This window comes from Filicampus tigris, chromosome 10, assembly GCF_054856515.1.
Source record: "Filicampus tigris isolate MCC_2025a chromosome 10, RoL_Ftig_1.0, whole genome shotgun sequence".
NCBI lineage: Eukaryota > Metazoa > Chordata > Actinopteri > Syngnathiformes > Syngnathidae > Filicampus > Filicampus tigris.
Genome location: NC_141226.1, coordinates 12831215 through 12858231, shown reverse-complemented (window position 1 = coordinate 12858231; position 27017 = coordinate 12831215). Strand labels below are relative to the sequence as shown.

General features: G+C 40.9%; 2 protein-coding genes across 5 annotated transcripts in view; one reads left to right on the top strand and one right to left on the bottom strand.

Moving 5' to 3' along the window:
* The window catches only part of yes1 (YES proto-oncogene 1, Src family tyrosine kinase), a 121916-nt gene that overhangs the window by 85344 nt on the left and 9555 nt on the right, over positions 1-27017 (top strand). Inside the window, exons 3-8 of the mRNA XM_086042643.1 lie at positions 20574-20864; positions 22416-22515; positions 22809-22907; positions 24120-24223; positions 24356-24505; positions 25401-25556. Coding sequence (XP_085898769.1) covers positions 20582-20864; positions 22416-22515; positions 22809-22907; positions 24120-24223; positions 24356-24505; positions 25401-25556 — 892 coding nt within the window. The 5' untranslated portion in view covers positions 20574-20581. The remainder of the gene's footprint in view (positions 1-20573; positions 20865-22415; positions 22516-22808; positions 22908-24119; positions 24224-24355; positions 24506-25400; positions 25557-27017) is intronic.
* Positions 1946-8159, bottom strand: adcyap1b (adenylate cyclase activating polypeptide 1b). 4 transcript variants are annotated; one of them, XM_086043338.1, is made up of 5 exons: positions 7898-8159; positions 7666-7770; positions 6826-6969; positions 6493-6597; positions 1946-6155 (listed from the first exon to the last, which is right to left on the bottom strand). In XM_086043338.1, the coding sequence occupies exons 2-5, from the start codon at positions 7767-7769 to the stop codon at positions 5969-5971; spliced, it is 540 nt and encodes a 179-aa protein (XP_085899464.1). In that variant the 5' UTR covers position 7770; positions 7898-8159; the 3' UTR covers positions 1946-5968. The 4 variants fall into 4 exon arrangements, with proteins under 4 accessions (XP_085899464.1, XP_085899465.1, XP_085899466.1 ...); XM_086043339.1 differs by having other exon boundaries at positions 1946-6152; XM_086043340.1 differs by lacking the exon at positions 6493-6597.

Here is a 27017-nt window from a genome sequence, read left to right as displayed (position 1 = left end):
TTGTGTCGAGTTGAAAATAATGTTGTGTGTAAACACCCCCTTACTATAAATAAAGGATGTGGATGGGCCCATGCATCAGACGGGAAGCACAAACCTTGACAGGCGACAATCTGTCACCCTCTCGCACTTCCTCGGGGAAGGGGGAAACAAAGATGTCCGTGTGTGAGCTCATTCATTTTTTCCCCCGAATGTCTTACATCCACTCTCTCTCCTCCACCTCCGCCGCCACCGCAGGCGAACCCCCCCGCCGACGAACCCCCCCGCCGAGGTCAAAGGTAGCACTCCAAAAGTACGCACGCTCCACCCTCTTCTTCCTCTTGTGTGGAAACATGTCGACACGTGCATATACATAACCGTGTCCCCTTTGTGTGCACCGTTGCTATGCAACATGTCTCTGATTGGGTTAGTTGAGCTCTGCTGCATATACACACACACACACACGCACGGATCAGATCACAAATACGGCGTCGCCACACCCTTTCTCCTCTCCCACAGGACTCGGCAAGGCCGAGGAAAGGAGGAGGAGGATGGGGGATGTCTTGAAGTCGCTTGCTCGGGTGCATTCGAGGCGTATTCGAGGTTTCACTTGGTACAGTCGAGGGTTCATTTTGAATGATCCAAGCGTCAAATCCAAACTTTTTTGTTTAGTTCTTTGGCTTTTGTGTACCTTTCCGAGCACATTTTCTTCTGTGGTGTGTGCCGGAGGTGTGAGTCTGTGCATTCAAGGCTTCACTCAAGCGCATCCGAGGTTTTTCCTTTATGACGGGCTTGTGTTTTGTTCTTTAGCTGTTGCATGTCTTTCGAAGTTCTTCTTCTATGGTGTGTGTGTGTGTGTGCGCGCAAGGTTTGATTTAGTGCATTCGAGGTTCCAATCGGTACATTTGATGTTTCTTTCTGTGAATTTGAGGTTTCTTTTTTTTTTACAAGCGGGGCGCCTAAATAAATCCTTTGTTTGTGATGCTGTTTTGTTTTTGAGTGTCTTTCCAAATTTTTCCTCAGTGGTGTGTGTTCACGTTTTGATTCGATGCGTTTGAAGTTTTGTTCAATTCATCTCAGGTTTCATTTGGTGTTCCGTGGACCTTTGGCCGGAGGGCCTGAGCCCAAGCAGAATGAGCAACTATCTGGTGTTTCTTATTAGCGCCTTTTCACACTGCGCTTAGCAGGGCGCATTGCGAAGTACTAAGTCCATTCATTGTGTAGGTGTGACAGAACGCTGTGTCGCGCCGTATTGCGCAAGATGGCCCTTTGCTGCCTCAAATCGGAAAATGTTCAACTCTGGAGCGGCGTCGTGGCGACATCAGACGGCTCATCCAATGGGAGAGGGATTGGCGGGGTTATTTCAGAGTGCTAAGAGCTATAGACCAACCAGCGGGAGAAGCATCCATGCTAGTTCCTGGTAGGCCGCTGAGCAGCCACTTGCAAATATGAGGAAACTTGCACCCAAGTGCCATTGTCCATGCGCCCTGCCCCGTGGCAAACACAAAGGAAAAAAAGTGCTGTGTTAAAAGGCCTTAATAACCATGAAACTAAAGAAATCAGGTGAAAAAAAACATACAAATAAGTGCGGGATAAAGTAAAAAAATATATAAATATATATTAACATACGCGAAAAGGTGAATTTGCAAATCGTGAATATGCACTGCAATGAGGTGACGGGCAAGGCTCCAAAATATATTTTGTGGGGTTTTTTTTCCACTTCTATGACTTTTGCATGCCTTTCAAAGTACTGTGGTGCGCTTGTGTTCAAAGTTTGATTGGGTGCATTCAAGGTTTCGCTTTTGACCGGCAAGACCGCTAACTCGGCCCTTTGTTTGTTTTGTTCTTTGGCTTTTGAGTGTCTTTCAAAGCACTTCTGTGGTGTGTGTGCGCATGCACATTTGTGCGAATTTAACACGCCACAAAGACGGATTCTTTGCAATTCAAAGATTAGACATTGATTAGGTGATGTTGTTTACAAAAATTTATTCATACAAATCTTACAACACTTTCATTGACAATGAGCAAACGTAAACCCCCTCCCCCCACCTCCAAAAGCGAAGGACTCCTGTGTGTCGTCATCAAGTTGTTCACTTTGCAAACACATTGTTTTCTAGTTACGATTAAATTCAACATTGAAGTAAGGCGTTTGGCGCTTTCAGAAAGATAACAACAGGCATTTGTCACCCAACCACCATCATTACCCCCTGTTTTGTTTTTTTTCTTCTATATAGTGATGCACATAGAAATGATGATAGAGAAGGGCTTTTTTTTTTCCGGATTTAATATAGAGCAAAAAAATAAATAACACCTTATCAACAATAACAAACACTGGCCATTGTGTACAACTCTCACGGACATGGAAACACCCCAAAATCATGCACACGCACATACACACCCACGCACATTGCCTGCTCCATTGACATATACATTCTACAGTATTTTTTCATATACATTTATATATACTTGAACTCAATGAATCATTGGTCATGCTTGGGAAAAAGAAGAACAGCTAATTCTACGACGCTTGGGCCAAGACCAAGTGATCAAAACAGGAAAACTTTCAATAATGGACTTGCAGCATTGTAGGGCCACTGAAATTGCCATCTGTCACTTGTGGCAATTGTGTATCTATTTTCTTTTAAACCCAATTTTTTGTGTTTGGTTATTTTTTTTTTTTTTTATTGATTTTTGTTGTTTTTTTTCACATCGAAGCGAGGCACCAAAAGCCAGAAGCTGTCTGCAACTCCGTTCAATCAATGCACTCCACGCACTCCAAAACAATCACACCATATAAAGACTGCCGGGTGAAGCCGAATTTGGGGGTGGGCCATTCTCAAGCACATTTCCGTCGTCTTAAAGGAACGTACGATGGGAAAGATGCCTCCGATGAAACCAAACAACAACAAATGGGGATGCGCAAAGGTGTGACACCGGCCACAGATTACCCTCATCTCTTCATTATCTCCTGATAGAGGGATTCCCAAATTGTAGTACATTCACTTGTCCGTTAAGGGTGCGCAGGATTAACAGTGTCATTTTTTGTGAAATGGTGATATTTATCATTATTTCGTGGTGGGGATTGTTGGAGGTGCGACAACCTTTGTCTCTCTGATGTAACAGCCTCAGAATGCCCTCATATCATCCTCATCCCAAATCAGAGGGATTCCCAAACTCTAATACTGCGCACCTCTGGGGGTAAAATGGTCTGTTTTTTTAATTTGATTTAACACAAAGTGACAGAATCATCAGCTTTTCCTCTGTAAAATGTTACTTTTATTCCCCTTTACAAGTTCGACAGAGTTGCTGCCAACCTTCTGTGTTATGTAACAGCCTCAGATTATCTCATAATCTAGGGCAGGAGTCTTCAATCCTGTTCCTCGAAGGCCGGTGCCCTGCCTGTTTTCCATCTCTCCCTGCTACAGATATTCACCAAAGGTCTGCAGAAGATGGATAACGATCCTGATCATTTGAATCTGGTGTGTGTTGCAGCAGGGTACAGATGGAAAACAGGTAGGACACCGGAGGACCCTCGGGGAACAGGATTGAAGACCCCTGATCTAGGGGATCCCCCTCTCTGGCTTGTTTTAAACTATGCCACCAATTTCTTAAGGCACACACCTCCTTATGCTCGACAGAGCTGGTGCACCCCCCCTCTCCACTATTTAACCTTGAAAACACCAGCCAAATAATACAAATGTTAGGCACGCACCACTAGACTGTTGATTTTGCATCGCAGAAGATGGGCAGTATCCAAAGTGCATTTTGGATACCTTTTTTTTTTTTTTTTTTTACTCAAATGCTGAGAAAAAAAAATGGTTATATATTGGAGTTGCGGCAATGTTCTCTTTTATGTAACAGCCTCTGTTTTGTCATTGGTTCCTCATCTCATTATCTGTGCCTAAATTCCCCACACAAAATCGTGAATGAATTACAAACCCTACCCTTATCTTCTATCATTTTATCATTTTATCTATCATGATCACAACAAAATAATGCTTCAAATTCAATCTTTTTATTTTGTCATTTGCGCAAAGCAGAATGTCACTGTGGACCAACATTTTTTTTATCTTTTGCTCCCCAAGTGATCCATGCCCAAATTCTCAAAAACAAAAATAGTGCCTTGATTTTAACTAGTGCTACTAACACCATAAACAAACAGCTTTTTAAGCCATGCACCGCCTTCTGCATCCCAACAGAGTTGGTGCACCCCCTCTTTGCTGTTTAACCAACATGAGGCCAAATAACATAACTATAGTGGTTTTTATGTAGTAGAAGATGGGGCAGTTACTATAGTGTATTTTGGGTGTACTGTAATTTTCACCAAAATGCTATTTAAAATTTGGGGGTGCGCTTGGAGCTGTGCCCACACTCTTCTCTCTTATTTAAGATCTTCTGGTTACACTTATCCCTTCGTTATCACCTGGTCCATTCACAAATTCCCACATGAAGTTCCCCCAATGACAAACATGACATAGTTGGCGCACCCCTTCCCTCCCATAAAAACACCTCAAATTTTAAAAACAAAAGAGTGACTGATATTTTGCATTTTTTGTAATTTGTGAACAAATCTCACCTGGGGGCACATATCGTAGATGGAAACCACCATTGCACTTTTCATCTTGCGCACCCCCATCCACCCCGCTGCCGGACAGTTTGGAATTTCCCTGCTATGTACACGTAACCACAATGCACTTTTAGCCAACAATACAACAGCATGCAGATATGCCACAAAATAACTACTAAGTAAATGCAGATTTCGCACTCATGTTTTCCCCGAATACAATCAACATAACCCGAGCACACCTTTGACACAAACACACACACAAACACACACTTGTATTTTCCGCACTACATGTGCAGGCGTGAGCAGCATTGAGGCATCGTTGCAAAAACAAAAACATTGTTTCAATGGAGTGTTTAACACACACGCACACGCATTCATACACAGATATGTAGCATGCTTACCACTTCTTTGGGCCTGTTTTTGTCCAAAAAACGAACAACACTTAAAAAAATAGCTTACAAAAATAAGTATAACATTCAGTACTTTGATTGTCTTTTTTATCTATTTATTTCTCTGCATATATATTTGTATATATATATGTATAGATTACCTTTTTTTAAAGATTTTTTTTTCTTGTTCAAGCGCATAACGTTGAAGGTGCACAATTATGATCTTTTTTCTCTTTTTTTCTTTCAAACATCTTGAAACATGAAAATAAACAGATATTGGTCCATGGACTGTGTAGTTTAACCCACCTGTTATACGAATAGCGATCATTTTCCTGGATCAGTTTGACCCAAGGTTTTTTTTAATCATCCAAAATTGTTCACAATAATAATAATCACAATAGTGTTTATACCTCAATGTTAACACTATGGTTAACAATTCCACTTAAAATGTGGGAATTATATGCAGTTATTTCACTTTTAAATGGGTCGGTTTGACCCAATGTCATGTTTATTGAGCCACAAGTGTCCAATAATAATGGGAGTGGAGTTAGGGGTGTGGACAGAGAGCTTTTTTTTTTGGGGGGGGGGGGGGTTCATACTACCAAAACGAATAATTCATTGTAAATGTGAAATTCTTTCACTTTTAAATGGGTCGTTTCGACTCTGGATATGTTTAATTATCACAAACTGTGCAATGTAGATGCTAATATATTGAATTTTTGGTATCAATTTGACCGCGAAATAACAGGAGGGTTAATCAATGGAATTTTTTTTTTTCTCGTTGCAAAAAAAAAAGAAAAAAAAAAAGAGCTGGAAGGGAAAGATATTATTAATAAAATATTCATTTTAATGGCTTAACGTCATACATAATTACATAATGTTGAAAGGGAACACAGAGGCGCAATCCACTGTTTTGCTCAGCTATATTATGTGGATGATGGGCGGATGACACTGGCTGTGTGTGCGGGTTGGGGGCTTGGGGGTGTCATACATATATACTGTATACACGCACAAGGAGTGTGGGTGGGGGGCTGCACTACAAATAGGCGAGCCGGCGTCCTTTAGTGCGCACTCTCTGTCTGTACCTTCGTCCCAGGACGGCTGCCAGGTACTTTTGCACAGCCATCTGCTTCCTGTAGCGGCTGTAGCTGTCGGTGAAGATGCCGTCCGAGTGTCTCTTGGAGAGTGGCTCAGTGTCGTCCTCCATGCTGTTATCCTCACTGCTAAAACGAATCAATCAAATACAATAGATATATAGGTTTTTTAAGAATTAAGGATTACATTTCAGCTTTTTTTTTTGTGGCGTTGATAATACATCCCTGGGCCTTATCAATTATTCATTTACAGGCCGATTTGCTATTCTGACGCGTTTACTCGAGTCAGGAAAAAAAAAATCAATTTATGGATTAATCACGTGATTATTTGACTCCCCTTCGAGAGATTACAAAAAAAAAGCAACATGAGAACAATGGGATTTAAAAAATAAATAAATACATACATAAAAAAAAATAATGACAAATAACAATGAGACAAGACAAGGTGGATGCAGCAAGCCCTTACCCTGCGCGCATTGTCATCAGAGAATGCAGATAATGTCGCGTGGTTAACTGACCCAGGATCTCCCTCAAGGCTCTATCTAATTCCTCCTCAGCATGCCTTTCTGCTCTGAGGTGCCAAAACACACATATATCATCAGTGGACGACAAAAGTGAAATAAATTAAATGTACAAATAAATAAAAAAAATAAAAGAGATGCACACTGACACGCAAACAAACAAAAAATGACCAAAATGCGCACCGGGGTGGGAAACCACAATAACAAATGAATGGATGATCAAAATGACCAAAATAAAATAAAATGTAATAATAATAATGCAGATAATAATGACATACCTCTTCTCGGTGGGGTAGTAGAGCGTGTAGCCGCCGCCGCCGCCGTCGTTTAAGGACGCCGCGCTGCGTAACGCGAGGTGGTCGCCGTCGAAGCCCAGCTCGCCCAACGAATTGCCGTCCTCGTCGAACGCGTCGTTGTCCAGCCTGCACACGAGCGACCCCCCCCCAAAAAAATACAAATGCACACATTACATTTTGAAAAATTCAAACAGGTGAAGAAAAAACTCTGAATTGAAGCACTCCTGAATTTAAATATCATGTCAAATGTTAAAATGCGTCTTTCACAGTAACCTTATTTTATTTGATTTATTTTTGTCTTTCATCACGTTTTTATTCGTTTCCATCGTAAAAGCCGGCTCCCCCTGTTCATTCATTATTTAAAAACCACGACAAAACCGACCACCAATAAAATACATTAATCAAACAAAACCAAAAAAAAAAAAAAAAACCACAACAAAAAAAGTCATAAAAGGAAGGATCTAAAACAAGGATAAATCTCAAAGCTTTCTTAATGGCTTATTCGCTTCCTTTCCTTGGTGACGCATCCTCCTCTTCCTCCTCCTCCTCCCCCCGAGGGCTATCCATTGCACTCTCATTTTTAATAAGGTTGGGGGTGGGGTGGGGGGTCTTCACAGAACGGGTCCCACTGGACAGATACCTCCACGCAAATTTCCACACTAATATATACTGTCTCCTTCGCCTATTTTGGGATGCTTTTGTTTCCTCGTGCGTGATTACGCGCGCCCATGTGCACTTTCATGATGAATCCACACGTGGTGCACACTTTTAACGAATGCATTTAATTGGCGAGCATATGTAGGATATGCAAAACCGACCTACCTGATTTTTGGGTAACTTAGTCCGAGAGGTGTGCAGGAGACGCTGTAGTGCATTAAGATTCCGTAGATGAGCAAGATTAAAGTGGCTTTGCTGGAACTGGCCATGCTGTAATGTGACACAAAATGTGCATTTGGTGTTAGTACATTTTTTGCACGCCGGAAGGGAAAAAGTGATCAAACTTTGTCTGATTGACTTTTTGTGGCGGATCCAGACGATGGGGGTTGCGCCTTACCTCCAAGCCGGGAAGCGGAGGCTGTTGCTGGGATGTGATCCGGGCGCGGCTTGCCTGGTGCGGTGCACTTGTCTCCTGCCTCGTCTTACGTCCCCTATCTCTCGCACTTCTTTCTTCCTCCAGATAAATTACAACAACAAAAAAAAAACGCACAATGAAGGGTTCTGCTGTGCAAAAATGTAGTGTCCCCCCGCAAAAAAAAACAAAAAGCAGTAGCAGCAGCTCCTCTCCGTATCTCCTCGAAACTTTTTTTTTGTCCCGATCGCCTTGGATTTTTATCTTTAAGTACCCCCCCTCCCTCCATCCCTATCTCCCTCCCTTTCTTCTCCTCATCCTCCCTCCCTGCAATAAGTCACGTTAAGGATGCGATGGACGTCATCAAGCCTTCCTCCTGCAGGAGTATAATGGTACAGTTCCTTCCTCGTGCACTGCATTCGTCACACACATCTCCAGTCCACCCACCCTGCAAACGTAGCTTCAGTCGAGAAGTTTACTTGCAAACTTTCGTGCTTTATTTATTTATTTTGAGTGTGTTAACATTTGAGTTAAATAATAAGTGAGCAGCCTGTTTGTCCCTATAAGTCCCTATAAGTTCTTCGAGAACAATATTATTTTATATATATTATGATATATTAAGAATAACAGTAATAATAGAAATACTACTACTAATAATAATAATAATAATTAAAAATGGAGGATGTACTATAATAATGAACAATGGAGGATATATTATTATTATTAGATTACAATCTTATTATTTTAATGTTAACATTTTCATTATATTAATTGTTTTTAAAGTTGAACTTTATATATGGTTATGTTAAAATGTATTTTATTTTAATACATTTAATTTGTTAAGTTGATTTTTAAGAAGTAATTATTTTATGATATCAAATTCAAACACTCTTAATGTATTTCTTTAGTTTGTTTTATGATTTTATTGGTACATTACGTAATTAGTTTTCATATTTTATCATACTATACTCACTCTCGTATTTTAAGGAATTTGATTTTGTTCTGAATTATCTTACCAAACTAAACTCATGGCACTCATATATCTGATTTACCTTTTGTATATATATTTTTGAATTGTATTTATTTTAGTATTTAAGTACATTCAGAAAGTTATTCTCTATACTTAACTCGTGCAGTCTTATATTTGAATCAACTTATATATTTTGTATTTATGACTTGTTATTAATTGTATTCAAATGTTTCATTTTGAATAAGTCTTTGTTTTTACATATTAAACTCACGCTTTGTCGTATTTTCAATTATTATTGTTTTAATTCTTTTAAATTATTTTATTAAATGCACTTTTTTCTTCTTTTTTGTACTTCATGCACCGTAACATGATAGCCCAACACGTCATCGTCATCATCGCCAGTAAATGCAATTAAGTGTTTTATCTCGAGTGGGTAGAAGTGCATCCTAGTTTTGTGTGGGACTAAAAGCTACCCCACTGCCCCTAACTAATCACCATTCCCCATGAGGGTCATTTCTCTTTAATTTCTTGGAATTTACACTCAGCTTTTCGAATAATACTGATAATGACCGCGCACGGATGTGGATGAGACCCGAAGTGAGTGGTTGCGGGGAAAAGGGGTGAGGAGGAAGAGGGTGGGGGCGGTCACCCATTCATCCGCCATGTACAGTAATCCGATTGGAGCAGGCCTTTGACGCAGGGTGCTTTTGAATGAAACGTTCAATCAAGTTATGTGAATCATCCGAATTAACTCACTGACGCGTCAGAAACAACAAAAAATCACGTTCAAACCATAGAAATGTCATTATGCAACACTAATAATTCACTCAAATGAATCGAAGTGTACTTGAATTAGAAGATTCTTGTTATTATGGCCTCCTCCGATTATTGTGTGCTGAATCCCGCCTAGCAGATGAACAACTGCACTTTGCGGAGCAAGTACGTCATTACGTTCAGACTGACGCAACGTGACGAAGGAAGACCGCCACCAACGGGGGGCTAATATCCCGCCCCAACGATCACCACTACCTAACTTGGCCACGTATTGCAGTTAGTGACCACGCACACCACTTACAGTCGAGGAATGAGGACACGGCGCCATCATCAGGACAAGAAGGGAATATCTATCTATCTATCTATCTATCTATCTATCTATCTATCTATCTATCTATCTATCTATCTATCTATCTATCTATCTATCTATCTATCTATCTATCATCTATCCATCTGTCTATCTGTCTATATGTCTATCTATTCTTGCTAACCCAAATACATACTTTTCTGTTGTACCGAGGGCCAATGTTATAGTATTATTTCAGAGCGAATACATCACTAAACTAAAGGATTATTAATCACGTTTTGTTTGTTTGTTTCCATTTTATTTATTTTTTTACAATTTTTTTAGTATTATTTTTCATGTATTTCTTTTAAGTTTGTACGGTACTGTATTATACCCAAAAGCCAATCTCTTAATACTGTACCTCTAGGGAGCGCCAGATACTTGGAAATTGAGCGTTCAACCCACCCGACACACACACACGCACACACACACTTCGTCCGACCCCTCCCTCCAAAAAAACGCCAGAAGCCATGCCGCGTCTGTTCACATTAATAATGTTAAGTTTTTTAATTACTTGATTCTAATACAGCACAGCAAGTTTGCATTTATTCGATGTCTCCTTTCAATTATTTAACTACTTTAGAGTCCACACAAGTCGGCCATATTTGGCGCAAGAGAGTTGATCATGACTCATGAGACGTTCAGGTTTATGTGGAAAAAAACGGAGTTTGCCTAAGGTTAAGACTATGTCTTTCATTGTTTGAAACTTTGGAGAAAAAAAACTTTGAGGCAATTATAATAAGTGGCAAGATAGTGTCGGCCTAATAAGGTATTTTCTGTTTTAGCCTGAGTATGACTTTGAGCGTCCGAATGTACGTGTTTTAAAGTGAGTACGTGAACGCAGCGTGATTCCCTCTCTGGCCCTGGTGGCTACTAGCCGGGCTATTGTGTCGTGCTGGGACAGCTCACTAAATCTCGGACATTTTAAAAGGCATTTTTACCGGCTTTTCTTGCCGTTTTACGCAAACAAGTCGACACAAAGTGACGGTTTCCCCATCCTACTTCGAAGGACTACCCAAGGGATCCTCGCAGACGACCCCGACCTGCTGGCGGAGGAGTTAGTTGTCAGTATGGGACGTACAACTGAGATTTGATTGTGCGTGTGTGTCCCCTCCAATTTGGGACTGAAAATAATAAAAAGGAGGACAAGACGCATGTAGTCGGATTACGACGCTGCTGAGGTCGCTTTGAAAGAGGTAAGAGACGAGCCCTTAGGGGGGGAAAGTCTCATTTGGGGAGTGCGAGCAAGCGAGGCCTGATAGTTTTTGTGTTTTCCGACACACAAAAAGTAAAGTGATCGTGTAATTTTTCTTGTTAGTGTGTGTTTGGGGCTTGACACTGGTACTGGTACTTGTTGAGTTAACCCCAATTCCTCCAAACCTGGTTAGGACGAGCTAATGCGGTTGAAATTATGTTAGTTTAGTTATGAAATACCCAAAGAGGCAAGTTTGACGTTTCTTAGTTTTAGACTTTACACTATCAAATGTTTTCATAGTATGAAGTGAAGGCCCCCCCATCTGTTGCAAACCTTCTCTCAAGTCTCTCATAATAAACTTAAACCCATATGTACAGTAGTTTTATTGCAATTGTTTATGCTGAAGTCCTGAAGTAGCTCTGTTGTTTTGAGGGGGCGAGCATGTGTCGCTACTGTACTGCAACTTCCACTGTTACTGTGTTTGGACACTCCAGTTCAACGGTAATCCTCCATCTTAATCCCTCTGTGTCACTGTGCAGTCCCACTTGGCCATGTCGCGCGCGCACAGAAACACGCACACACACACACACACACACACACACGATAAAAGCTGGACAATGAAAGGAGGTGAGGAGGATAACAGGTGGCACTGACCTGGTGTCATGTACTTAAACGGGAGGCGTGAAGGATCCTCTGGACAGATCAAACACACTTTACAGTGCAGCTAAAAGGCTGGATTTACACATTGCAGGTCCAAGTGGCCAGCTCCAAACTAGTTCCATGCACTTCTCGGGTGACACGTATTGGATAGAGCTACAGTGTTTACATTGACAGCAGCACATGAAACAGCCCCCAATTGCTCAAAAATAACTGTCAAATAATATGAATGACAGAAACCCCCCACCCCCGCCCATTGATTTACATGAGGGCAGTTTAGTTTATATCTCTTAACTGGACATGGTAAAACAGATGGTTAAAATCAAACACATTTTGTTAAGATTACCTCCACTTACATTACCTTAAACTGTGTTAAAGCTATGTTCCAGACAGCCTTGTTTCAGGTCACTGTGGGCAAAACAGGATGGTCGCAGGAGAATGCGGGGGAGGTGGGGTAGGGGTGGGGGTCGGTTGTGAAAGGCAAAAGTGAAAAGATTTCCCTGGAAGACCTGAAAGATTTTTAATCTGTGGAAAATAAAGTGCCATGGCAGTCACAATGCAGATGAAAAAGCTATTCAGCCGTAGTAACATGGAGTGAACGAAACTAAACTCAACACTATGTAATAGGGTCTATCAAAACAAGGCCATCTCACTGCCATCTTACATATGCTGCCAACATCTCTTCTGAAGCTAAATCATCTGTTTCATTTACACATAAAACCCGCTGTGGAGTGTGTGCGTGTCTGAGTACCTTATTTTACGGACCATTGGGCATCACTGTGTATAGTTAGGTGCAATATTTAAAAAATAAAATAAAATAAATCACACATAAGATGCACTGGGTTATAAGGCGCATTATTTTTGTGAACTGTTGTATGTGAAATAGGTTACATGTATTGTAATTGTACCGTATGTTTATTTAATAGATTCATCGGGTAGTGCCACGTCACGTGTCTTGCTTGCTTTTGTTCGCCGTGTAATTAACGGATCCTCCGACACAAAAAAAAAAAAGTTTGAACATCGCTAGTCAATCTGGTGACTGGTAGTTGTGTTATTACTTTGGATAAGGCTAAATTCTATAATGGTTGACAGTTCAAGAACTCTAATAAGTCAATTCACTTACCATTATCAAACATTTTTTGCTTGGTCTTGGCAGCTATTGGAAGCCGGGTATGTCGTTTACCTTGCGCCAGTCCGGTCCCACAAAGGAACCTTGGAAATATGCAGCCAGAAAACCTATTGGAGTACCAGCGACCGCAACGTTGGGCTAGTCGGACTTCATTTCCCATGACTCTCGTTCACAAAAGGAAGTAGTTCTAGTTCCATTATGACTAAAACAGATGCCAATGAATGTGAAAGTAAATAGGAATGAATTTAACTTAACGTTTACCTATCGGTCCCGCAGACCGCAATGATATTATCCCACATTGTAACATTGGAAACACGCAGCCATAAACGCTCCGCTGACCGTAGCATTAGGCTAATACGATTTCATTTCCCTTGATTCTAACACACAGAAGCAGGAAGTAGTCCTTGTTCCGACGACGAAAACATATATTCCTGCTAAGGGTTGGATGCGTATGAGAATGACTATGCAAATGTAATAGGAATGAATTAAAGAAGATGAACTGAAAAGCTGACTTTCACCCATGCATAGGGCACACCTCATTACAAGAGCACTGTCGATTTTTGAGAAAATTGAAGGATCTTAAGTGCGCCTTATGGTCCGAAAAATACGATATGTGTGTGAGTGAGAGCTGCCATTGACTTTGCATTATGTACAGTATATATCAGTAACAACTCTGGAGCCAGGCCACCTGCACCTCATTTGACTCCTCCATAGAATACCTTGACAGAAATGTGACAAACATTGTCAAAGTCAGAAAAGGCCAGATTGTCAAATCTGATACTGAGCACTTATCCTGTGTTGTATTGTTTCATCCCGATCCGCTCGGAAATTGCTTTGGGCTGACGGTCGTTAAATCTATTCAATATTTCCCATCGCGATTCTTTATAACCACACCACACACCATAAGACAACACAATTGGCCATTTTTTAAAAATTTTAAATGTTTTATTTCCTTGTCATGTGTGTGGTCTGACACTTAAAAACTCGGTTAAGGTGTTAAGAATCGTTTTGTGTGTATACCAATTTTAGAGTGGGCTGCTCAATCCCAAAGGGGCAACAAGGGGGTGCTTTGCTGCGTTTACTGCGTGAAGATGCCTCTGCAGGTGGCCTCAGTGATGTGAATGGGACTCGGAAGGAAGTCCCCTCAGCTAGCCTCCCCCCAGCCCCAAACTAACCACCACCACTTTCCTGGGTGATTGGCAGGCAAAGAGAAGACGCCTCAGAGCGCGTGCCAGGGCGATTACTGAGTTACGCTTCAGTGGTGCTCTGATAGTTGCTGAGCCCGTGTTATGAGGAATGGCACGGTTTTATCTCATTTCAGGGTCTTGAGAACATCACCCAGTGCATTTGGAATAAGGACATCTTGAACCAGTGTCTCTGCCTTTGTTTTGCCTATAGTCTTTTTTGAAAATAACTTTTGAATATGGCAAAATTTGGGGAATATGGTTTATCTGTACACTCAGAACGGTTGTAGAGCTGACATTGTGTTTTAACTGCGTGATACACTTTAGGTGCGGTAAAATAGATGGGAAAGGAGGCAATACTATTAACTAAGGTGCTGTACATTTTAGCCTCATAATCCATTTAACGTTTGGGTAAAGTGCTCTAGCATTTACAGTACTGGTATATGAATTGCATGGTTCAAAGGTCAACTGGCTGCTCCTCGTTTCCCTGCCTGAAATCTTATCTGATTGGTTGTTGTAAGATCAGAGAGTAAAGGCTAGGGAGGAAATGAATCCCTGAGTAATTTGAGTACCTTGACTGAAAAAATAATTAAGAAAAAAAAAAAAAAGCTTGAGGAATTTTTCCTCCCTCAGTACCTGTTTATTTGGTGTGTTTTTGTCACGTGGTTGTTGTAATTTCGCACGTGGTGTTTTTAGATGTCAATGTCAAGCAAATTACATCCACGTATTATTAACTTTTAGAGCAGGGGTCACCAACTCCGGTCCTCAAGGGCACCTATCCTGCAGGTTTTCAATCTCTCCCTGCTGTAACACACCTGATTCAAATGATCAGCTCATCAGCAAGCTCTTGTTGGCCTATTCCCGAGGCTGCAGTATTGGTATCGGTATTGGATATCAAAAAGTGGTATTGAGTCGTGCCTAGTTGTTAAGGTTGTGCAAGTGTATCTAAAGGTCTGACTTGTCTTTGTGGGATTTGAAATAAAAAACTATTTTCAAACCCCAAAAAAGATTTGCAAACCAAATATCAAAAAGAATAGCAGCACCAATATTGCCACATTTCCATTGTTTTTGTTTACAAATAAAAAAACATTGTTTTCATGTAACTATAAATTTTGTAAGCGTATTCTGAATTATTGGTTCAATTTTGTCAAACTATTGTATAGTTTCATGAGAGCAATGCTATTGTTGTTTTGTTAATATTTAAGTTTTGGAAAAATTGGTCTCGTTTGCTTGCAAATCTTTTTTTTTTTTAATTACAAATCCAGTATTTGCCCCAAAAATGTTTTGGGGGGCGTATTTTTTTTTTTAATCCCTTTTTTGTTTGATTGAAAATAAAAACACAAATTTCACTCCATAATAACGACGATAATTGTTCTCTCCTCAATGGTGATATAAAATGTCCATTCAGTTTAATCTCTTGTAGTTTTGCAGTATTGTTGTATAAAAAAGACTGTTTGTAAAAGAGCCAATTTTTCTCATTGTTAACCAGTTTGTGTTTGGATTTCCGATGCTCGTTTAACTTTTGAACAGTAGTTCATTTGTATTTGACACCAGGAACTTTTAATTGAGTCCCTTGCATACAATATATGCTTGGTTAATCCGAATGGCAGCAACGGTGTGCATGCTGATAACGTGTTTTCCCGCGGCCGCTAAAGCAAAACCTTCCCTCCTGTCGCTCTTCCTGTGGGAAGCAAGCAGCATGTGTCTCCATAATCTGACACGACATTGCGGTCAATCTGGCAAACATTTGTTTGGAACACGTGTCTGTACAGTATACCCATGTGTACTCGTGGTTACTGATAAAGTTAACAAGTGGTACCCACAGCTATCGTGGTTGATTTTTAACATGCTTTATGCTCCTTAAATCCAGTGCCACTTCGGTCGTACTTGTAACTTGTCTCAAATTTGATCGAAGTGGTCTTAAATTTTCCTTCCTTGAACCAACAGATAGCTTGTTTATAGAAGGAAGCCTAAATATGTTTAACAGATGTGCCGGACCCCACATCCTGCCCGCAGAAGCACCCGTTGTTTTTTTTTCCCTCTTTTTCTAAATTTAAATACTTTGATGGTTTGAAGGGTCTGCACTCTCATTAGCATTTGTATGACTCATAGTTATCATGTGTATGATTTTTCCATGCGAGCATGCTGTGTGCGCACCATTTAGGACTACCACCACCGCAACATAGCCCTGTCGAAAGGTCTATAAAGACCAATACGACGTGGGGAAGCGTCGGATTGCGACGAACTGATTGATGTAGCGAACACAGTCGGTACAGTCGGATCCCATCGGGAAGCGTATGGCGTCTAAGTTGTGATGTTTGGTCACTCTGATTGGCTGTTAGCTAGCAAATCAGCGCACGGAGGAAGAACAGAAAGTGACGAATGCGGAAAAACTAAATGATATATAGCCTTGAGAATTTCACCTGAGCTGCCTTAAAGCGGGGGGGTCAACCCAAACATATTTTTTTCACGAATATGTTGCATACAAGCCCACTAGTTAAACCAAGGCATTGTGATCAATATTGCGTTTGTGGAATATGAGTTAAGCAGGCAAATCTAGACGTCTCAGGGAGCTGACCTGTTTTCTGAAGCTGAGCCATGATTGGTCGTTATCTGAGCGGTGAGCAACTGTGATGTCATTTTCAGTTGACAGAAGTGCCAAAACGGCCGCCCCCTGAGCTTGCTAAAAACGGGTGGATTTCTCATATTCCACAAACACAATATATAATCAGAATGCCTTGTTTCAACTAGTGGACCTGCATAGAACATGTTCTTGAAAAGAAAATGTTTGGGTTGACTTTCTGTTTAAACAACACTCTACACATAGGATGTGTACAGTAGGTCTATTGTGCAGTGCATTGGAGGTGAATTAAGTCAACTGGTGCAACAACTAATTTACATAACAAACTCTTATGATACACCCAAACGGTTCCCCTCATGCGGCGTCTGAAGCTGGCTGCCAACATATTTAATCAGCTGCTCCTTGACATCTGGAATGTGTCGACTCTATGCGTCGGCAAGCTTCTTTGCTGCTCTGTGGCTTTCAATCCTGCGTTCCCAAGGGGCCGGGTGTGCATTTCATCTTGGATCTTTTAGTCCCAAATCTGATTTAATGACATGGTAAATTCTCCTGTAAGTGAAATGTTCTCAAATACACTGCAAAGTGTCACATCAAAACATAAACAAATTTAAAGGAAAGTTTCAACATTAGTAGTTTGTCTTGTCAGGAAATCAAGAATGCAAACAAACTTGCTTTCGGTGTAGTCTTGTTTTGCTGCAAAATAATGAGCCGTTCTACTTAAAATGTTTTTTTTCTTAGCGTGTCACTTGAAAGCACTCCACTTACATGGCCAATCGGTTGCATATATTCACTGTACTGGCACCCGATTGGCTGCATTATCCAAGTGACAATGTGATCGGGTCAGAAGAAATAACCCGGTAATGGGTTGACTGGCATACAACGTTATTTCCGTAAGCTTTAAACCAAAGCCAGCTTGTATGCTAGCGGGTTTATGTCATTAATATTCCAGTAAAAAAAAAAAATTAAAAAAAAAAAAAGTAGAGAGGATCAATGTGAATTGAAGGACATGTTGATTATGGACACTTTGAACGCACTTAGCCGCCCAGGGTTCCACCCAGGTTATCCCTGTCTTAGTGTGGCAATCAATCGGTACAAGAAGGGCCCCTCACGCCGGCATATGTGCCGCGACGCGCCGTCGTCTGCCATCGGGCGTCCGCTTTATGCAACTTCGTCTCAGGGGGTGGCCATTTTGCCACTTGCTGTCAACTGAAAATGACATCACAGTTACAACAACCAATCATGGCTCAGCTTCAGAAAACACATAAGCCGGAATTGGTCATTACCGTTGCTCTGAGCAACTGTGACGTCATTTTCAGTCGACAGAAGTGAGAAAATGTTGCCCCCTGAGATGGCTAAAAACGGGAGGATTTTGCTGCTTAAAGGGGAAGTCAACATAAAAGAATTCTTTACAATAATATGTCCTATGTGCCTTCACTAGTCAAAACATGACATTCTGGTTAATATTACGTTTGTGGAATATGAGCAGCAAAAGCCACCCACTTTTAGCCATTTCAGGGGGCGGCCATTTTGTCACTTCTGTCGACTGAAAAAGACATCACAGTTGTTCAGGTAACGACCAATCACGGCTCAGCTGTTTTCTCTAGCTGAGCCATGAATGGTTGATATTTTGAAGACACTTTTGGGGTTGACTTCTCCTTTAATAAAGATATGACAAATGCTGTCAAATTATTGGACAGATAATTTCTCAATGGACAATTTTGTTATTGTGATCATAGCATGATTGCAGTATTGCTGCAGCAATAACACCTGTGAACCGTCCTGCAAAACAAGCTTTGACGCGATACTGCAATAAATATATCGTGACACCGATATCGCAATAAAACCAAACCTTGAGCTTTCGATATTGCTACATCCCTACTCATAGTATTTTTTTTGCGGCAAAAGCAGGTTTTGCTTGATGAAAATATCATTTCAGCTCGCAATAGAATTAATAAAAACGTTGGCCCACGGCTCTAATAACTTGGCTGAGGTAGCCGCTTTGATCAGTGGAATGTCTTCTAAAACCACCAATAGTAACAAATGTGTAAGCACGTTTTCATTGGTTGTTCAGCCACACGCTTTTAACAGAACATGCCAAAGAATGTCATTATGTTAAAGCTCAAGCCATCATGAAGTGGACTTGTTGAAGAGGATGCTGTCATTCTGTCAGCACTAGACCGCGCTTGATGTGTTTATCTAATACTCGTGGGAAGAGTGAGTAGGATTGCCTCATTTGCTGGGAGTCCTTGAAGTTCAGATAAGATACATGCTAGCGTCTCGTATGTCACTGAAGAGAGGGGCGATGGCGTGCTTTTTTTTTTTTCTGCTTGTCTTAAATCTGTGTCAGTGAAACAGCCACAGGCTGTCAGGATCCTGTTTCCCGCTTGGATGGCTGCGCAGCTTTTTGTTTGGGATGTCACGGGAGGTTGTTGGTAGGCCTGTGGCGAGCCACTCATGATTTAATGACGTGAGTAGTGCTAATCAGACTATTGCAGTCAAAGTACAGAGCTTTTACTGTTCAAATTTCACAAACGTCTTTCCTAAAACCAACACAAAAAGTAGTGCAACTTGCAATAATTATTCTTCAAACTGAGGTGCGTTACTAAAAAGGAAATACAACACAATTTACTCAGTGAAGAGAGACTTTGCATTAGTATGGGCTTTGAAGTATATTTACATTTGAAAAAAAATAGTAAACTGAACAGCACGCAAAGAAATGAGTGCAAAAAGGTGTGCAACTTGAAGCCCGGGCACATTCCACATCTAAATTGAAAACTTTAAGTGTCTACTAAGTGACACTGTTGCTAACCTTCACCACGCCTCGCAGTCGCACCGTGGTTGTTTTGAAATGCAATATTGAAAAGAGCCCCATCTGAAATGGTGTCACACGGCACCGCATGCAGAACGTTGTGTACCGGCAATCGTAACAAAAACAACATCGGGATTTGGTGTGAACTGGTGTGCTGCTTAGCACTAATTCTCACGTGTTACAATTGACTCTCTGGCTGCAACTGGTGGTATAGCTTTGGAAGTTGCCAAATTCCTGGGTTGAGTTCAAGCCGCCGTTCTGCATCGATACCTTACACACAGGATGGCAAGCAAGGGAAAAAGGTGTAAAAAAAAAAAAGTAGCCGCTGTAGTAGCCTCCAAAGGTTCAAGTGTTTGCTCTTGAAAGGTGCTGTGAAGTGATGCTAAATCACTACGATACTGATGTTCCGATCACACATATAGTCGAGCGCTCACTCAGACACAATGACTACGTTTAAACGCAGTCAATGTCCGTGTTAAGGTGAAAATTCTGATTTCTGAAACATTCGAAATAACCTATTTACATAAAAGAGTTAGACCCGCATTTGAGTAATTTGTCATTTCTGCTTGTTACGTCCTACCGTCAATAAAACGCATTATATTTGTGCCACTCACCACAGCAATAAAGCACTCCTCGCTCGCCCGCTCGCTTTTGAGCAGCGTCTATGAGCTTCGGCATGATTGTTTACCTCTGCTTTTGTATTTCCAAAGTTGCGCGCCAGACGTAGGCTACAGACTTATACACGCGTATGTGTTTCTGTATACACAGTACACACAGTGTCATTTTCACCGTAGAGATCAATGTCTTATTAATATTAATAGAACCAGAATGGAGCGATTGCATGATATTGAAAGAAACATTTGTAACTCACAATGTAATATCATAACACTTTGCCAACGTGTTGCCTATAGCATCACGATACAGTGATTGCGTGGAAAATTCAATCTTTGTCTGTTCTCATTTAAGATGAATTTCCGCCATGCTTGACTGACTTCCTTCCCTCGCGTCCCCTGCAGGCTTGACGATGGGTTGCGTCCGGAGCAAAGAGGACAAAGGCCCGACGCTGAAGTACCGGCCGGATAACGCCATCAACGCTCCGGTCAATTCCCACCTGGGGCACTACGGACCCGAGCCCACACTGATGGGCCACTCGCCGGCGGCAAAGACGCTCAACAACAGCTACAACAGTCACGCCTCCGCGCTCACCCCATTCGGCGGCGCGTCGTCTGCTATCACGCCTTTCGGCGGGGCCTCCACCTCCTTCACGTCGGTGGCTGTGAGCAGTCCCTTCCCAGGTGTCGTCACAGGTCAGTTTACGCAGGATTGTAGAACCCCTCTTAAATTGTGCTGTAACTTTACGGGGTTCCTACTCTAGTATGGTAAAGTATAGTATTTGTTTTTTTAGTACAGTCCCAGGTCTGTGTTGTATGGAAATATATTTGTTTTTGCAAAACTTACCACTGTTCTATTTTCTCAGACATATAAAATCAAGAATATCTTAAAGAAAAATGTCCATCCATTCTTTTTTTTTGATGATGAATAACGGACGAATAAGGCCCGAGCAGAGATTCGAACCCTGATCCATGAGGCAGGCGTGCTAACCGCTAATTCACCAATATGCTTGATCAATTTGTTGCTTGTTCTTATTCCCCATATTTGATCAAGGGAATTTAGTCAAATCAGCCCTGAGACATTTATAACAAACAATTTATTGTTGCCTATTGCTTACCTTTGTTTTTGTTTTTTTACCGCAAATGATCAGATTTTGTCTTTTTTTTTTTTTTTTAATACCAAGAAGTTGTGAAGTCTGGAAACAATATGGAAATGTCAAATGTGAAAGAACAGTGACTTGCGCATAGAGCAAGTTAAAATGCATTTCCTGCATATAAATAGCAGATGTTAGACAAGGATCATAACCCCAAAAAAGATTCAAAAATAAATACATGACATGGGAAGCAATGTGGCCTCAAAAAAAAAAAAAAAATGTCCGTCCAATGTTGCTTTTTATCGTCTTTGTCGTTGAACTTAATGTCAATTTGATAGAATCTTCCGGCAGTGTGAGTGATAAACACACACACACTCCTCGTTCGCTCGCTCTCAAGGCGGATAATGCGACCTGAGGGAATGCCGCCCATCTAATCCTACCCGCTCAATTTCCTCTTGAAGATAAACATATCTGAGTACTGTTGTCGCTTCACACTCCTGTGTGCCCGACAGTCTCACTCAGACTCTTTATTACAGCCATTACTCAGGCCATGTGACTTGTCATGGTCCAATAGGCAAGCGCAGCGAATCAATAAGAAGACTCAATGGGTGTCATTTGTTTACTTTAGTGGAATATTTTTATGTGACATCACTTTGCCGAAGTTAACCAACTTAAACTAACCCGAACCCTTTATCATGTTTTAAAGGCATTCTATTGGTAATGAACAGACTTACTCAAACTTATGTCCGAAACACTGATTGTTCCATTCATTAAAAAAAACAAAAAAAAAACAGGTCAGTTTGGTCATAGAGATGAACTCATTCACTGCCATTGACGTATTTATTTGTCTTATCACAGTCCAGCAATTAAAACCCAGGAATTTATTCATATTTTTTAATTTTTTTTTCAAACCTTAGGGTAAGAGATCGTCTAAAAATGTCTGATAGTGAATGAGTTAAAAGTCACCACAAAAGCTTTGTCCTGCTTTTGAAATCCGTTTTGTTATCTGCTGCCTCAAGTTAGACTATGAATATTTACCACCAAAGATTTTAAATGTTAATGCTTATCATCGACTAAAAATGATAAATTTGTAAAAATAAATAAATAACAATTAAAAAAACATCTCATCTGCTGCTCTCAATCCTGCCTTCAGGTGGCGTCACATTCTTCGTGGCGCTATATGACTACGAAGCGAGGACGTCAGACGATTTGTCGTTCAAAAAAGGCGATCGCTTCCAAATTATCAACAACACGTGAGTACCTTTTCCTTTTTTTCTTGTGGAGACGTACACTCCTGCTGCGTCTGTGCGTGTGCTGTATGTGTGTGTAATCTGGTTTTGCTTTGGTCTGCTATTAAGGCTGAAATCTGTCTGGGTTAATGGGCTTCTGTGACTGGGCCATCTGTTCTCATCACTTTCACCATGTTCAACTCTGCATTGTTCAATAAAACTCAGCGATGGATTTGAAATTGTCCTTACAGCCCTCGAGTTGTCTGACATGCTTGTTTGCCTCGTAAATCCGACTGAAGGCTCTGCTCTCCTTCTAGGGAAGGTGACTGGTGGGAGGCTCGTTCCATCAACACGGGACAGAAGGGTTACATCCCCAGCAACTACGTGGCCCCTGCTGACTCCATACAGGCTGAAGAGTGAGGACTCCTTTCTTGCCACGTCTCGTCCCTCTGTCTCATCCTCCCTGCCATTTTCACCCGCTTAGTCTGAGAAATGCCTTTTCGTGGTCACACTGTGACAGCCCATCATGTACACATGCAGAGGCTGAACAATAATGCCCTGTGTTGTACAAGTTGGTGGCAATCCCATGTCTGGTCACCATGTCTGACACAAATCTTGTCCTCTTGTCCTGTGGTTGTATTCTATCCTGGGAAATATTGGAACTATGCTTTTTTTTTTTTTTTTTTTTTTTTTTTTTTTGGGACTGTACAGAATCATCAAGTACCTCTCACAATATGATCAAGTAATACATTGCCAATGATGCTGGTAGTGTCATTATACATTGTTAAAAAAAAAAAAAAATACGACTGGAAGAACCAAGTAACTCACCATAAACGTTCTCCCCATACAGCGATTGTGCAGTAATCCACATATAGTAGAGTAGTTAACAAGCAGCCATTGCGCAATTATCGGTAAATCGGAATAAAAACGAGTAGCTCACACTGTGATGCCATTCCGATACAGTGATCGTGTGACATTTTGGAAGGCAGAGTAGCACAAGATCCAATATGGATTTTGCCAACTTTCTTGATAATATGATAGACACTGCATGATAATCGATATATCGGAAGAGGAAAGTAACACGATGCTCTGCCAAAATTATAGATAGTACCATACTACGGCGGTTGCCCTATATATTGGAAAAATAAAAATTCAAAATACATAGTCAACGATATCGAAAGTATGATACAACGATTGTGTGACAGCCGATTCTTGGAAATAAAAAGTAATTTAATGTATGGATTTATTGCTCCAGCCCTAGTCACATTTTATTTGGAACATGTTCATGTTTTCATAGCAGTACTTGACATCAACATATGATGCCAAAAAAATGTTTCTTTTAATTTTGACAAGTGCTTGATAATATTTCTTAAATGTGTGAAAGGTTCCCAAAAGTTAATTTACCAACTTTCTCACAAGGTAGTGATCGATACTCTCCGTGACATCTGTAAGATAACATGCACTGTAGTCCTCTAGAAACATTAATTTGTAATTTTATATTCATTTTAGTAACTTGAACTGAATTGATAATGATTAAATTGACAAACTTGTATTTACACAAAAGTGTATACGCTTTTGTAATTACAAATTTTAAAACTCAAACCTTCTCACGACTGTTCTTTCCACAGATGGTATTTTGGCAAAATGGGCCGAAAAGACGCTGAGCGGCTTTTATTACTTCCGGGCAACCAGCGAGGTACTTTCTTGGCACGAGAGAGTGAGACAACCAAAGGTAAGATTTAGTTTCCGGGGCAAAAACAAAACAAAACTGCAGCTTAATGTCAAAGCAAATCTTCATTTTTACGACTTATTAGGCTGTATGTGGATATAAGCATTTGCGTTTTGTGAATGTTTTATTCAAAAGGTGCCTACTCTCTATCTATCCGTGACTGGGATGAAGTCAAGGGAGACAATGTCAAACACTACAAAATACGAAAGCTTGACAGTGGCGGCTATTACATCACCACTCGGGCTCAATTCGAGACTCTACAGAAGCTGGTGAAACACTACACAGGTATGTATCATTTACTGGCAGCTAGCGTTTAGGCAGAGGTTTGTTTACTGCTGAACTATACAAGCAGTCTCTTAACATTATTATCTCTTACTTTAGTCAGACTTTAATGCAGTACTTGTAGAGCCACTGAATTATTCAGCTGCAGGTCTTCTGCTGGGATGTACATATATTAAATCCTGCTTTCCACAGGATTTATTTTCTTCCCTCCTGTGATGGTTGAAAGCCCCACTAGAGTTTCCAAATGAGGGAAGAGAAAACCTTGTGTGACTTTGTGACTACAAAATAGTTTGAGATTCAGTCGTTGGCTTCATTTGTATTGCACTGTTCTACCTTTTAAGGCACACACAAATGCTGACATTTTGGACCTTTCACGTAATCCTTGTGACATCACGGGTGCTGTACACTCGAACTTGTTTACCTGTCTATTTTGCTATAACAATGTGAGATGGCGTTGAGTAGTCCCACAATTTAGATATCACTCCTACCGTTGGTTTCATGTTCCTCCAAGGACAAAGTGTGGGAGCGACATTAACGGCGCAATGGCTGACAATGCAGTCCCTTTTTTTTTTCTGAATCGAGAAACATTAAGAACCAGAATTGGAGCTAGAATCGTCCAAATTCAAATGATGCCCAACCTTACTCACTATTCAATATTGTCACTGTTGTCACAATTCACTTTGTGAACGCTATTGATAATCGCAAGATATAATGACTGCATACTAATGGACGTATTGGAAGAAAAAAACATTGAGCAGCAATGTCATCAACAGCGCTGGCGTTTTGATACATCGTAATATTGATTTGCATTCCACATCGCTGCTTCACACTTACTGGATCTTCCGCTAATTGGATGTTTTTTTTCCCCCCTCTGTTTTACATGTCCACTCCTGTCCAGAACACGCTGACGGTTTGTGCTACAGGCTGACGACAGTGTGCCCTACGGTCAAGCCGCAGACTCAGGGACTGGCCAAGGATGCATGGGAGATCCCCAGAGAGTCCCTGCGATTGGAGGTCAAGCTGGGCCAGGGCTGCTTCGGAGAGGTCTGGATGGGTAAGGCAGCTCACATCGTGTTAGCGTAGTATAATGGATAGTTGATCATAAATGAGTAAACGGGGCTTACGGCAGGAAGTTAAGCATCCACTTCATAGCTCATGTATATTCAACAGGGAAGAATGGATATAGACCGCTTATAGGGTGATAAACGGTGAGTTATGGAGCACAGCAAAGAGCTAGCCTATTTATTGCCGAAAGCGCTGACGACTGCACTCCGTTTACACTGAAAGGAACACGCGTGTACACTAATGGCAAGTCGTCCTCCTCCGCTTCACTTGGCCAGTGTGTTCCCTCCTCACTCACTCCCTCATTAGGCCCGCAGCAAGCCTGGACCTGCAAGTGTGCAATCCCAGGAATTCCTTTGCCGATTTCTTTTTTTCTTTTGCGCTGCCTCCCCTGCAGCTTATTCCCTTGGCGACTTTGCTTATTTTTAATTCCAGATATGTTAATCACTGTGTGTGACCGCAATGCCTCTGTGTTCTCACCACCTTGCGGTCGTTATTATCATTGCCCTACTTTGGCCTTTGGTGTGTGTCCGTGCATGTGCGCGTGCCTTACTGTGCGATTCATTCATGGAGATCGGCCCTCATGATGGAAGCTCCGGCTCTCCCGACGCAGCTCATTGTATGTAAGCAGGGCGTGAGTAAGTGGCTTTCGACCAGGAAGTGTGAGATTATTTTGGTAGCCAAGTTTACTGGCTGTTTGAGAAATTATCATCCATGGTTCATCATTTTCGACACAGTTTTATTTGGACCGTGTTTACATTGTCAGTTAAACTAGTGTTTTCACAACCCCAAACTTTTGTTGACTTCGGTACTATACACGCAGTACTTTGGTACCGATACTAAAACAATGGCGAGAATGTAAAAAAAAAACAAAGAAACTTTTGAATACCTGACAGCTAAACAACTTCAAATTCGTTTTATTGTTATTAATTCAGAGTATTGGGATATTAATTAAAATATGTTTGATAGAATAATTACATTTGGGGAATTTTTAGTCTTTAGAACAATTGAACAGAACACAGTGAAAATTTTCAAACACTACTGAACATGTTTTTTATATATTTGTGTGTGTGCGTGTACCTGTGCGCATGCGATTTTGTGTAGATTTACGTGTTTATATATTTACATGTGTGTATATTAGGGATGGGACGGGACAAAAATCCCACGAGACGAGAACGAGATTTTTGCTAAATTTCGAATATAAAAAAATACCTAATGCAATTTTTTCAATTTTCAAAATGTTTTTTATCAAACAGACTGCAAGAAAATGAATCATCTAGCTCTAAAGTGCAAATGCAAACAGGAGTCACTTTCGTTACATGCTCTCAAATATTGCTGCAATAACTAAAGCTGAAATCTTTCCTCTTAATATATACTTTGACAAAATCCAACTGTGCTCGTGGGGCAGTAACTCAATTGTATAAAGTGTTTTAATGTTAATTTATTGGCTTTA